General features: G+C 22.8%; 1 protein-coding gene across 1 annotated transcript; it reads left to right on the top strand.

Moving 5' to 3' along the window:
• The first annotated feature begins 187 nt into the window (after positions 1-187).
• On the top strand, positions 188-11,642 carry LOC113376900 (ubiquitin-conjugating enzyme E2-22 kDa-like). The gene is made up of 5 exons (XM_026616991.1): positions 188-433; positions 5,064-5,216; positions 5,302-5,384; positions 8,295-8,458; positions 11,272-11,642. The coding sequence occupies exons 1-5, from the start codon at positions 371-373 to the stop codon at positions 11,406-11,408; spliced, it is 600 nt and encodes a 199-aa protein (XP_026472776.1). The 5' UTR covers positions 188-370; the 3' UTR covers positions 11,409-11,642.
• Positions 11,643-12,267: the final 625 nt, after the last annotated feature.

Genomic DNA, 12,267 nt, shown 5'->3' with positions numbered 1-12,267 from the left:
AATATATTATGGTAATGAACATATTCATAAACAAAACCAAACACCAAATGTGTCACCTAAACATCTAAACAAATTCAAATTGTCAACCTTTCCCGCCATTTTCAAATTCAATTTCAAATTCAAATCTCGCGCCAAATCCGTCGCCACCGTCGCCATGCATAAAATGTCAGATGACAGTTCACTTGTTCGTAGCTGAGACAACAGCCAGTTTTATATTAAAAGGCATTTCGTGTAAAATCGCAAATATTTTAAATTTAAAACCATCGAAAACGAATCGAACAATTAGAATACAATCGAGTGTTATGTTATGATTCGATAGATACTAGTTCAATCATAAAATTAGATGTAAATATCGAAAACTTCTTGTACAATGGCTAATATTGCAACGCAGAGAATTAAGAGGGAATTCAAAGAAGTAATCAAAAGCGAAGAGGTAACCATAGTAATAATCATAAATAATAATACTTGTAATACATTTTATAACTATAACTTATACAAAGACCTTGTGTTGTGTCTATTTTTGGGTGAATGATTTTGCACAATTCTTGAATGATCACTTACTTGTATCATCCTCATTTTGGTTATCCATTATCAAATTTGAACCAAATTCAAGTTAAAATTCACAAGCACATTACAATGACAGTTAATGCAACTCTATTTGATGCAGTTTTGATTAATTATTTGCTGACCTCTTCTAAGCGAGAGGTTAGCAATGCTGTTTGTTGTATCTTAGCAAATCTCTTATCAAGATTTCGTTTTATAAACATATTAAATGACATGTAGCATTGAAGCACAAACTACTTGGACTTAGAAATATGGAAATAAAAGAAATATAGCAAGTTTGAGGTTGTATTTGATAATTAGATAGTTATCGACTGGGTGTAAGATTTGATATATATATATATATATATATATATATATATATATATATATATATATACTTTTCAATGCAATTCATTTGCTTAAAGCATTATTAGTTGTAAATTATGAGTAAGCATGATATAAAGTAAATTTTATATGTAATCGACTTAGTTTTGAAGTCGACTATATAATAATCATTATATATATATATATATATATATATATATATATATATGAAATACACTGAAGGGTGTCTCACTTTACAAACTAAATTCTGCCAATTCAATGTTTATTATTTTTTCCCACAATTTTGTTCTAAAAGTTACAAATTGTTATATACAGATTTATAGATAATTTAATTATCTTTCTAATGATATATACTACCTATAATTAATTTAATTTTATTTAAACTAAATAAACAAAAACGTTGCAGGTAAAATAATGTGGTCGCCTTACAAAGATTTTAATTTCAAAGTTTTTTTTTTTTTTTTTTTATTTTATTTTTATTCTGCAATCTATAAAAATAATTATATTTAGCAGAGAATGCTGACAAGTGTTTACAATTGGTTGTTTACAAATTAGCACATACGCCCAGTGGTGTATCTACTATAGTTAATATATAAAAAAGAAAAAACTAAAGACAAGTATAGAGAAAAAAAAATATAAATATAAAAATAAACTATAATAAATCTCGAGGTATTTTCCTTTTGAGCCTGGTCGGCTGGCCTTCCTGGTATAAGTTGCATGCTAGTTGGTTTGGATGTGCGTCAATTCTATTCTTATAATTACAGGCAAACATTGGTATATAGGTATACCCGTTAATTTCAAAGTTAATAATTTTTTCTCGATAATTTTGTTCTGACAGTTTTAAATTGTTATATACAGATTCATAGATAATTTTATTAGCGTTCTAATGATATATAATAATGTTAATAAATTTAATTAAATTTAAACAAGATAAATATAAATATAAATCCAAACGTTCAAGCTAAAACAATATGGGTGCTTTATGAAGATTTTAAGTACAAAGTTTGACGAATTATTTTTATATATTTTTGTTCCAACAGTTTTAAATTGTTATATACAGATTTATAGATAATTTAATTAGTTTTCTAATGATATATAATATTATATAACAATAAACACGAATTTGAACAGAATAACTAATGGCTGATGACTTGATACTAAATTTTACAAATTTTTCTCATTTAATTTTGTTAAAAATGTTATATATAGATTTGTAGACAATTTTATAAGCTTTCTAACAATATATAATAAAATTGGTATTACTTAAATTTTACATAATAATAATTACTTATATATATATATATATATATATATATATAAATATATATATATATGGATTTTTGGATGCAATTTTATAAATTTGCATTATTCATTATTATATATCATTAAAATCTGTATTAAATTATGTATAAATCTGTATTTATGATTGTAAAAGTTCTGGAACAAATTTTTTGACAAAAAATACTTAAACTTTGCAATTTAATATTAAGTATTTAGTCGCTTGATCACACTTTTTTGATTAAATTTTAATACGTTATTATATATTGATACAAGGATTAAATTGTCTAGAAATATGCATTTTTAGATTTGAATGTGTTGGAATAAAATTATTAATAAAAAAATCAGGAATTAAATATTATCAGTACGTATTGCATAACATCGCTGAACAAATAATCAGATACTAAAATTTAAACTTTACAGATTTTTCATATAGTTTTTTGTTAGAAAAGTTATAAAACTTTATATACAGATTTGTAGATAATTTTATTAGCTTTCTAACAATATATAACACTAATGTTATATTTTGAATAATTATAATAAAATTAACATCTAAATCTAAATTAAAAACTGCTACATCAAACTAATGCAATATTGGTAGGTACGGCATTCCGATTTCAAAGTTTAAAGATTTTTCTTAATATAATTTTGTTAGAAAAGTTATTAAACGTTATATACAGATTTGTAGATGATATTATTAGCTTTTTATCAATATATAATAACATACATGTTGTATAAAAAATTTACTATTATAAGCGTAACTATAAACAAGTGTAACAGATGAAATTCAAAAGTGGCTAATAACTGACACTAAAATTTAAACTTTACAGATTTTTCATATTTTATTTTGTTTGAAAAGTTATAAAACGTTTTATGCAGATTTGTAGACAATTTTATTAGCTTTCTAACAATATATTATACTATTGTTGTATTTTGAATAATTATAATAAAAAATAGGTGGATATGAAACAGTGCAACCAATAAAACTAAAAGAAATTGTTCTGATTAGATTTTGATTAAAATTAAAAAATAAAATAAAATCAATAGTTTTAATTCTAAATTATAAGAATAATATATATATATATATATATATATATATATATATAGTAAAGTTTGACAAATATTTTATTTAAATCATACTAGATAATATATATAAATTAATTTAGTATTAATGTGGATACTATAAATAGTTCAACGGGTAAAAATATTGTTTTATTGTTAAAATGTATGTGGAGTATTATTTGAGAGGTCTTGAAGAAAACTTTGACAAATATTGTATTTACAAATCAAAAGAGATTCGTACAATTTTTTTACAAATTTTTTACTAGTTACCATTTGATTTCGATAAATATACTATTTTAGTCTGTTCTTTTAGTGCATAAAACTTGTCACTATGCAAATTTTCAAGAAAGTAACATTAATGAAACATTCCGTTACGTTTATGTTCAAAATACAAACACTAAGGACACTTTTTTATATTAATATTTATAGCGCTAATAATTGTTCCAACACATTAATATTATGATATATCATTAGAAAGCTTATAAAATTATCTATAAATCTGTATATTACAATTTGTAATCCTTGGAACAAAATTTTTGAAAAAAAATGTTTAAACTTTAAATACTGACGTCATCTTTGTCTTATGTTTGAAGTCAGACTTTTATTTGAAAATGCCTGCTGGTTACATTTTTTTTATATTTTGATCTACTTTTCAAATAATTTGTTTCAATGTGTATAAACTATTACATATAGTTAAAAAGCTTATAGAATTATCTACAAATCTGTATATAACAATTTATGACTTTTGGAACAAAATTATTGTAAAAAAATGTTTAAACTTTAAATACTGACGTTATTTTTGTCTTATGTTTGACTTTTATCTGAAAATGTTTCCTGGTTACATTTTTTTATATTTTGATCGATTTTTTAAATAATTTTTTTAAATGTGTATAAACTATTACATATAGTTAAAAAGCTTATAGAATTATCTATAAATCTGTATATAACAATTTATGACTTTTAGAACAAAATTATATTTAAAAAATTGTTTAGATCTTAAAATTTTATAGTCAATTTTTTAACAAATAAAATAAATATAAATTAGAGGGTTGAAGCTAGATAGAAGAGTGCTAGGTGCAAAAGTTTGTCAAACTATTTTTATATAATTTTGTTCCAACAGGTTTAAATTGTTATATACAGATTTATAGGTATTTTCATAAACTTTCTAATGATATATTATATGATATAAGAATAAGCACGAATTTGGACAGAATTTGCTAAATATAAAAAATGTAACCACTGGCTAATCACTAGATACTAAAATATAAAATTTTGCTAATTTTTTTTATTTAATTTTGTTTGAAAAGTTATAAAACGTTATATTCAGATTTATAGACAATTTTATTAGCTTTATAATGATATATAATAATATATACAAATTTGAATCAATTGTTTAAGAAATCCATCAAAATTATAGAAAAATGTAACCAGAAAACTTTACAAAAATAACAGTATTAAATATTAAAATTTAGACTATTTTTAAAATAATATTTTGATCCAGAAGTTTTATATTGTTATATACAGATTTATAGATAATTTTACTAGCTTTGCAATGATATATAATAGTATATACATGTTTGAACAAATTATTGAAGAAATCCATCAAAATTATAGAAAAATGTAACCAGAAAACTTGACATGTTAGTTCCCAGAAATGACAGTATTAAAAATCAAAATTTAAACAATTTTTTAAATGATATTTATATATATATATATATATATATATATATATATATGTTTAAACAAATTATTGAAGAAAATTACCAAAATTTACTTTATGAAATTGATCAAAATATAAAAAAATTACATATGAATAATTATATTTCTTTTTCCAGGTTGCAAAATGTGCAATAAAAGTTGAATTAGTACGGGACAGCTGGACAGAATTACGTGGAGAAATTGCAGGGCCCCCGGATACACCTTACGAAGGTGGAAACTTTATTCTTGAGATAAAAGTTCCTGAAACGTATCCCTTTAATCCACCAAAAGTAAGGTCTCATTGATTCAAATATACTTATTAATTATTCATATAAAATATACAGTCATATTTATTACTTTTTAATATATTTTTAGGTCCGTTTTGTGACTAAAATTTGGCACCCGAATATATCTTCAGTCACTGGAGCGATATGTTTGGATATATTAAAAGATCAATGGTAAGTTTAATATATATATATATATATATATATTTATATATATATATATATATATATATATATGTATAATTTAAATTTTAGTACAGTTATTATCTGATGGTGGATTTCATTGGTTGTTTTTTTTATATTTAGCAATATTCTGTTAAAATTCCTTCTCATCCTTATATATTATTATATAACGTTGAAAAATATATAAAATTATTTATAAATCTGTATATAACAAATTAAATAGTTTGGAACAAAATTATATTTGAAAAATTGTTTTAAGTTTGACATTAAAATGGTGTGTCAATATAGGTTAGTTTCATGTTGCATAGGTTAGTTTTTTTTATATTCGCGTGTATTTTGTTATAAATATTTAATATATAATAATAGTGTTATATGTTGTTGGAAAGCTTATAAAATTGTCTACAAATCTGTATATAACGTTTTATAACTTTTTGAACAAAATTAAATATGAAAAATATGTAAAATTTAAATCCTTCTATATCATTATTCCTTATATATTATTATATATTGTTGAAAAATGGATAAAATTATTTATAAATCTGTATAGAACAATTTGTAACTGTTGGAACAAAATTATTTAAGAATAATCTGTTAAAATTTGAAATTAAAATCATTCTGAGGCTCCCACATTGTTTTTGTTATATATTTATATTTATTTTGTTTAAATTTATTCAAATTATTAGTGTTATATATTATTAGAAAGCTAATAAAATTATCTACAAATCTGTATATAACAATTTAAAACTCTCAGAACAAATTGATTTCTTTGGGTCATTTTTTTTTTTTAATTATTGCAACAAAATTTTCCAAATTTTATGTTAAGAGTTTTATATGTTCATATATGTAATTATAGATAGTTTTATAAGCTTTCTAATAATGCGTAATAATGTTAATATATTTAATTGAATTTTAAAAAAAATACATTTAAATATAAAATAAAACGTTGAATTAAAAACAATACTTAGGAAGCTTTAGGAAGATTTTAATTTCGAAGTTCAAGGAATTAATTTTGTTCCAATAGTTACAAATTTTTATATACAGATTTATGTATAATTTTATCTATTTGTCAATGATATATAATAATATATAAGGATTAAAATGAAATTTAACAGAATATCGCTAAATATAAAACAAATGAAAACAAATGGCTTAATATAAATAAAACAAATCAAAACAATTTAATACAAAAATTTAAATTTCAAAGATTTTTCATATTTAATTTTGTTTGAAAAGTTATGAAACGTTATATATAGATTTGTAGACAATTTTATTAGCTTTCTAACAATATATAATACTATTGTTGTATTTTAATTATTTATAATAAATTAAACGCGGATATAAAAAAAAAACGCAACATTAAACTAACCTACATAGACTTAAAATTTTAAACAATTCTTTTAATATGATTTTGTTCTAAATGTTATAAATTGTTATATACAGAATTGTAGATATTTTAATTAGCTTTCTAATGATATATAATAATATTAATGTGTTGGAACTAAATTGAACAATATAAAGGTAAATATAAAAAAATGTAACCGAATAATAAATCAACTCCAAGCCATTCAATGATTACTTTTAAAGTTTGAACAATTTTTTTAAAAATAATTTTGTTAGAAACGTTATTAAACGTTATATACAGATTTGAAGATAATTTTATAACCTTTCTATTGATGCATAATAATATATACACACTAGAACAAATTATTAAAAAAAAATTGATCAAAGTGTAATACAATGCAAATGACTATACAAAATCTAAACAATTTTTTTAAATATAATTTTGTTCTAAATGTTACAAATTGTTACATACAGATTTGTAGATAATTTAATTAGATTTCTAATGATATATAATAATGTTAATGTGTTAGGACAAATTTAAACAATATAAACGTAAATATAAAAAAATGTAACCAGACTAGAAATCAACTCCAAGCAACTCAATGATCACTTTTAAAGTTTGAACAATTTTTTAAAAATAATTTTGTTAGAAACGTTATAAATTGTTATATACAGATTTGTAGATAATTTTATAAGCTTTCTAATGATATATAATAATATATATTAATTATAACAAACTAACTGCAGTACAAATATAAATATAAAAAAGTGTCCTTAGTATTTGTGCTTTGAACATAAAACGTAACTGAATGTTTCGTTAATGTTACGTTTAAACTAAAAAAAAAACAAAATAGTTCAAATAAAACATTATATGTTATTAAATATTTACATATTATTAAATTTTATGTCCAAGACATTAAAATATTAAATACTTAGAACCTTTAATGAGAAATTCAATTATTTAAATAGTTATATATAATTTATTTAACACATTATTACATTTTGATTTTTTTTTTAATAATTATTGTTCTAATAAAGTAATTACCTCATTTAAAAGGTCTTTTGGACCTCAATACAAATATTTTTAAAGTTTTGTTGTAACAAATTTAAACTTTTATTGTATTCTGCATTAAATTAATATGAAAATAATATATAAATAAAAATATAAAAAAAAAATTAAAAAAAAATTGTTACAACAATGAGGATCTTGAATCATAATTTCATTTAATACATTTGGCAACTTGCCAATAGGCAATTCCTTAACATTTTAGCATGTGACATATTATTTGAAAGGTCTCGGAGAGTAGATTAAGGGTCTAATGTAATAATTTTAAATTGAGCAACTTGTCAATAGAATTTTGAACCTAATATATATATATATATATATATATATATATATATAGGTTGTCAAATATCTCCCTTCCGCTTTTTTGCTCTTGGTTTATAATACAAAAAGGCGGAAGGGAGATATTTGACAACCTAATATATATATATATATATAATATATATATATATATATATAAATATGTATATGTATATGTATGTTTTTTTCTTTTCTAGGGCTGCTGCAATGACCCTCCGTACTGTGTTATTATCGTTACAAGCCCTTTTATCGGCAGCAGAGCCAGATGATCCTCAGGATGCAGTCGTAGCCAAACAATACAAAGAAAATAATGAAATGTTTACGCTGACGGCTAAACATTGGACAAACATTTATGCAGGAGGTAAATTATATATATATATATATATATATATATATATATATATATATATATGTATATATATATAATATATAATCACAGATAATTTTAGAAATATTACACAATTTTGATAAATTTTGGGCAGATTCAAACAAGTTTTACCAAGTTGGTACGATTTTGATCAATTTTAGACATTTTGGAACAATTTTTAGACAATTAAAAATAATTTTGGATAATTTTAAACGGTGTTCAACAATTTTGGACAATTTCAGACAGTTTTAAGCAATATTTAACAAGTTTCGTCAATTTTGGACAATTCTAGACAATTTTGCACTATTTTAAACATTTTCAGTCAACTTCAGACAATTCGGTCAATATAAATCAATTTTTGACAATTTTGAATATTACACATGATTTTGGTTAATTTTGGTCAATTTTAAAATATTTAAAAAATTATATGTATTTCTATATTTTAAAATAATCTAAATCAATTTGAAGAATATAAAACCAATTTTAACAATTTTGAAACAATTGAAATCAATTGTGGATGATATAAAATAATTTTGGACAATTTTAGACAATTTAAATCATACATCAAAAATATTTTTTTTAAATAATTCAAACCAATATTTAACACTTTTGGTTGATTAAGGTAAATTTTAGAAAATTTAATTTAATTTCAGACAATTTTAAACAAAATTTTAACAATTTTAAGTAATTTTGGACAATTTGAATTAATTTTGGGCATTTTCGGACAATCAAACTATTTTATACCATATGAGTCAAATCTTTGGTTAGTTTTAGACAATTTTAGACAATTTAAATCAAATTTTATCAATTTCAAACAATTTAGGAAATTATAAAATGGTTTGGACAATTTAAAATAATTTTTAAGTATTTTAAATTTAAACAATATTAAACCATTTGGTCATTATTGACAATTTTGGTTAATTTTGGATTAAAATAAAGTTTTCCAATTTCAGACAAATTTGTAAAATTTAAAACAAATTTTACGAATATTAAACAATTTTGGATAATATCAAACTTTTTTGAAAATTTTAAAATGGTTTGGACAATTTAAAACAATTTTGGACAATTTTGAATAATTTGAAAAGATTATTGGGTAATACAATTTGGGTAATATAATTTTGGACAATTAAAACAAATTTTAACAATTTTAACTTAGATTTTAGACCAAAAAATTAATTTTATTTCAGACAATTTTCAACAATATAGGACAATTTTAAACAAATTTTTACAATTTTAAATACTTTTTTTAAAACTATTTTACTAAATGTTGGTCAATCTTAAACAATTTTGGTCAACTTGAAGCAATTTTAGACAATTTGGGTAATATAAAACAGTTTGTGCAATTTAAAATATTTTGGACCATTTTATAAATTTTTTATAATAGAGCCCTTTTTTCTATTTTTTAAATGTGCTTTACAGTAGAATCGCTTTTTCTTTTTGTTTTCATTTTGCTGCTTTTTTATTTTCAGTTTGCCTTTTTTTTATTTTTTTTCAATTTGCTTGTCAGTAGAGTCCTTTTTTCTATTTTTTTTGAATTTGCTCGTCAGTAGAGTCCTTTTTTCTATTTTTTCTGAATTTGCTCGTTAGTAGAGTCCTCTTGCTTCTAATTTTTATAAATTTGCTCGTCAGTAGAGTCACTTTTTCTGTATTTGCTCGTCAGTAGAGCCCTTTTTTCTAATTTTTTTAAATGTGTTTGTCAGCAGAGTCCTTTTTTCTATGTTTTATGAATTTGCTCGTCAGTAGAATCCTTTCTTCAATTTTTATAAATTTGCTCGTCAGTAGAGTCCTTTTTCTTTTTTTTTTGAATTTGCTCGTCAGTATAGTCCCTTTTCTTTTTTTCTTTGAATTTCTTCGACAGTAACAATTTTTTTTGTATTTTCTTAATTTGCTTGGCAGTAGAGTCCTTTTGTTTCTAATTTTTATGCATTCGCTAGTCAGTAGAGTTATTTTTCTATTTTTTTTTCAAATTTGCTCGTTAGCAGAGTCCTTTTTTCTATTTATTCTAAATTTGCTCGTCAGTAGAGCATTTTGCTCCCAATTTTGATAAATTTGCTTGTCAGTAGTGTCCCTTTTCTTTTTTCTTTGAATTTCCTCGACAGTAACAATTTTTTTTTTATTTTCTTAATTTGCTTGTCCTTTAGCTTCTTAGTAGAGTCCTTTTGCTTCTATTTGTTCTGAATTTGCTCGTCAGTAAGGTCCTTCTGTTTCAAATTTTTATAAATTTACTTGTCAGTAGAGTTTTTTTTAAATTTTTTTTATGAATTTGCTCGTCAGTAGATTCCCTTTTCTTTTATTCTTTGAATTTCCTCGACAGTAACATTTTTTTTAATATTTTCTTAATTTGCTAATCAGTAGAGTCCCTTTTCTTTTGTTCTTCGAATTTCCTTTATAGTAATAATTTTTTTTAATATTTTCTTAATTTGCTCGTCAGTAGAGTCCTTTTGCTCCTAATTTTTATAAATTTGCTTGTCAGTAGAGTCCCTTTTTCTGTATTTGCTTGTCAGTAGAGCGCCTTTTGCTTTATTTTTCTGAATTTGCTCCTAATTTTTATGAATTATTTAATTTTGTACGATTTAAAACAATATCAAACTGTTTTGGACCAATTCATATAATTTTAAGTAAGACATTTTTGGTTAATTTTAGACAATTTTGTATTCAAACACTTCCCCAACATTTGTATTCAAATCCAAAAAAAACTCAATCGATCGACCAACTAAAACTAAAACCATACAACTTTATTGTGTCGACAGTCCCTTTAGAAGTTTTACTTCAAAAACAAACTTAGTCTCTTTTTATCTTTCTTTCAGGTCCTCATGTTTTTTCCGACTGCAACACCAAAATCCAGCGCCTCATCGACATGGGCATCGAGGAGCACCAGGCCCGAGTGGCACTATCCTCCTACAACTGGGAACTGGAGAGGGCGACGGAGCAGCTGTTTAGTTAGTTAGTCGATAACAAAATTCATTTATTTAAATAATTAATTAATTAAAAAAATTCAGAATTTAAACTACAAACTAATTATTATTATTAATTTATTATCCGATTCGCGATTCGATTTTCTTTCAACATGCACATGAAAAAGATAGAGATAAACAAATAGAATGGTTTTCAATTTAGTAAAGGACTCGATAGTTGTGAGTAAACCTCTAAACCGGTAAATATTAGTTAGAGAGCTGATGGCAGATAATATTTTTGTAATAAAATTTTAATGTACATGTTTTTTACTGTTTGTTATGTTATTAAATTTTTTTTAAATAAATACATGTAATATATGAAGTTGGTGGAATGGAATTGAATGAACTCGAAGAATTGCGGTTGTAAAATATTATAGGCCTGTGGGAAAGTGTTTTTTGAAAATTATGTTGAGGTTGTTTTCGAAGGATTTGTTATTTTGAATGGTTTGAAAAAAATAAACTTGATTGATGGTATAAGTCGGTGCTGTAAAATATTATAGGCTTATGGAAAAATGATTTTTTGGTGTTTCTAAAAATTATAACCTGTGGGAAAGTGGTTTTAGTGTTCCTAAAAATTATATCGAGATTGTTTTTGCTACTTTTTTTGAATGAGATATCATTTTGAATCGTTTGACCCTGAAAATAAATAAATAGTGTGTAAAAGCCAAAATTTAATTCGAATAGTGTCTGTTTTTTCTGGACTTTACTCGTCAGTAGAATTCTTTTTTTTTAAATTAATATTCTATTTTTTTAGTCATTTTTTCTTTGTTTTTCAGAATTTACTTGTCAGTAGAGTCCTTTTTCCATTTTTTTTATTGTACTTAATTTTTTTTTAGTTTGCTTGTTGGT

The sequence above is a fragment of the Ctenocephalides felis genome, unplaced genomic scaffold, assembly GCF_003426905.1.
Source record: "Ctenocephalides felis isolate EL2017-DRISC unplaced genomic scaffold, ASM342690v1 CF-g0.4_SCAFFOLD_01886, whole genome shotgun sequence".
Lineage (NCBI taxonomy): Eukaryota > Metazoa > Arthropoda > Insecta > Siphonaptera > Pulicidae > Ctenocephalides > Ctenocephalides felis.
This window is presented reverse-complemented; position numbering and strand designations above follow the sequence as displayed.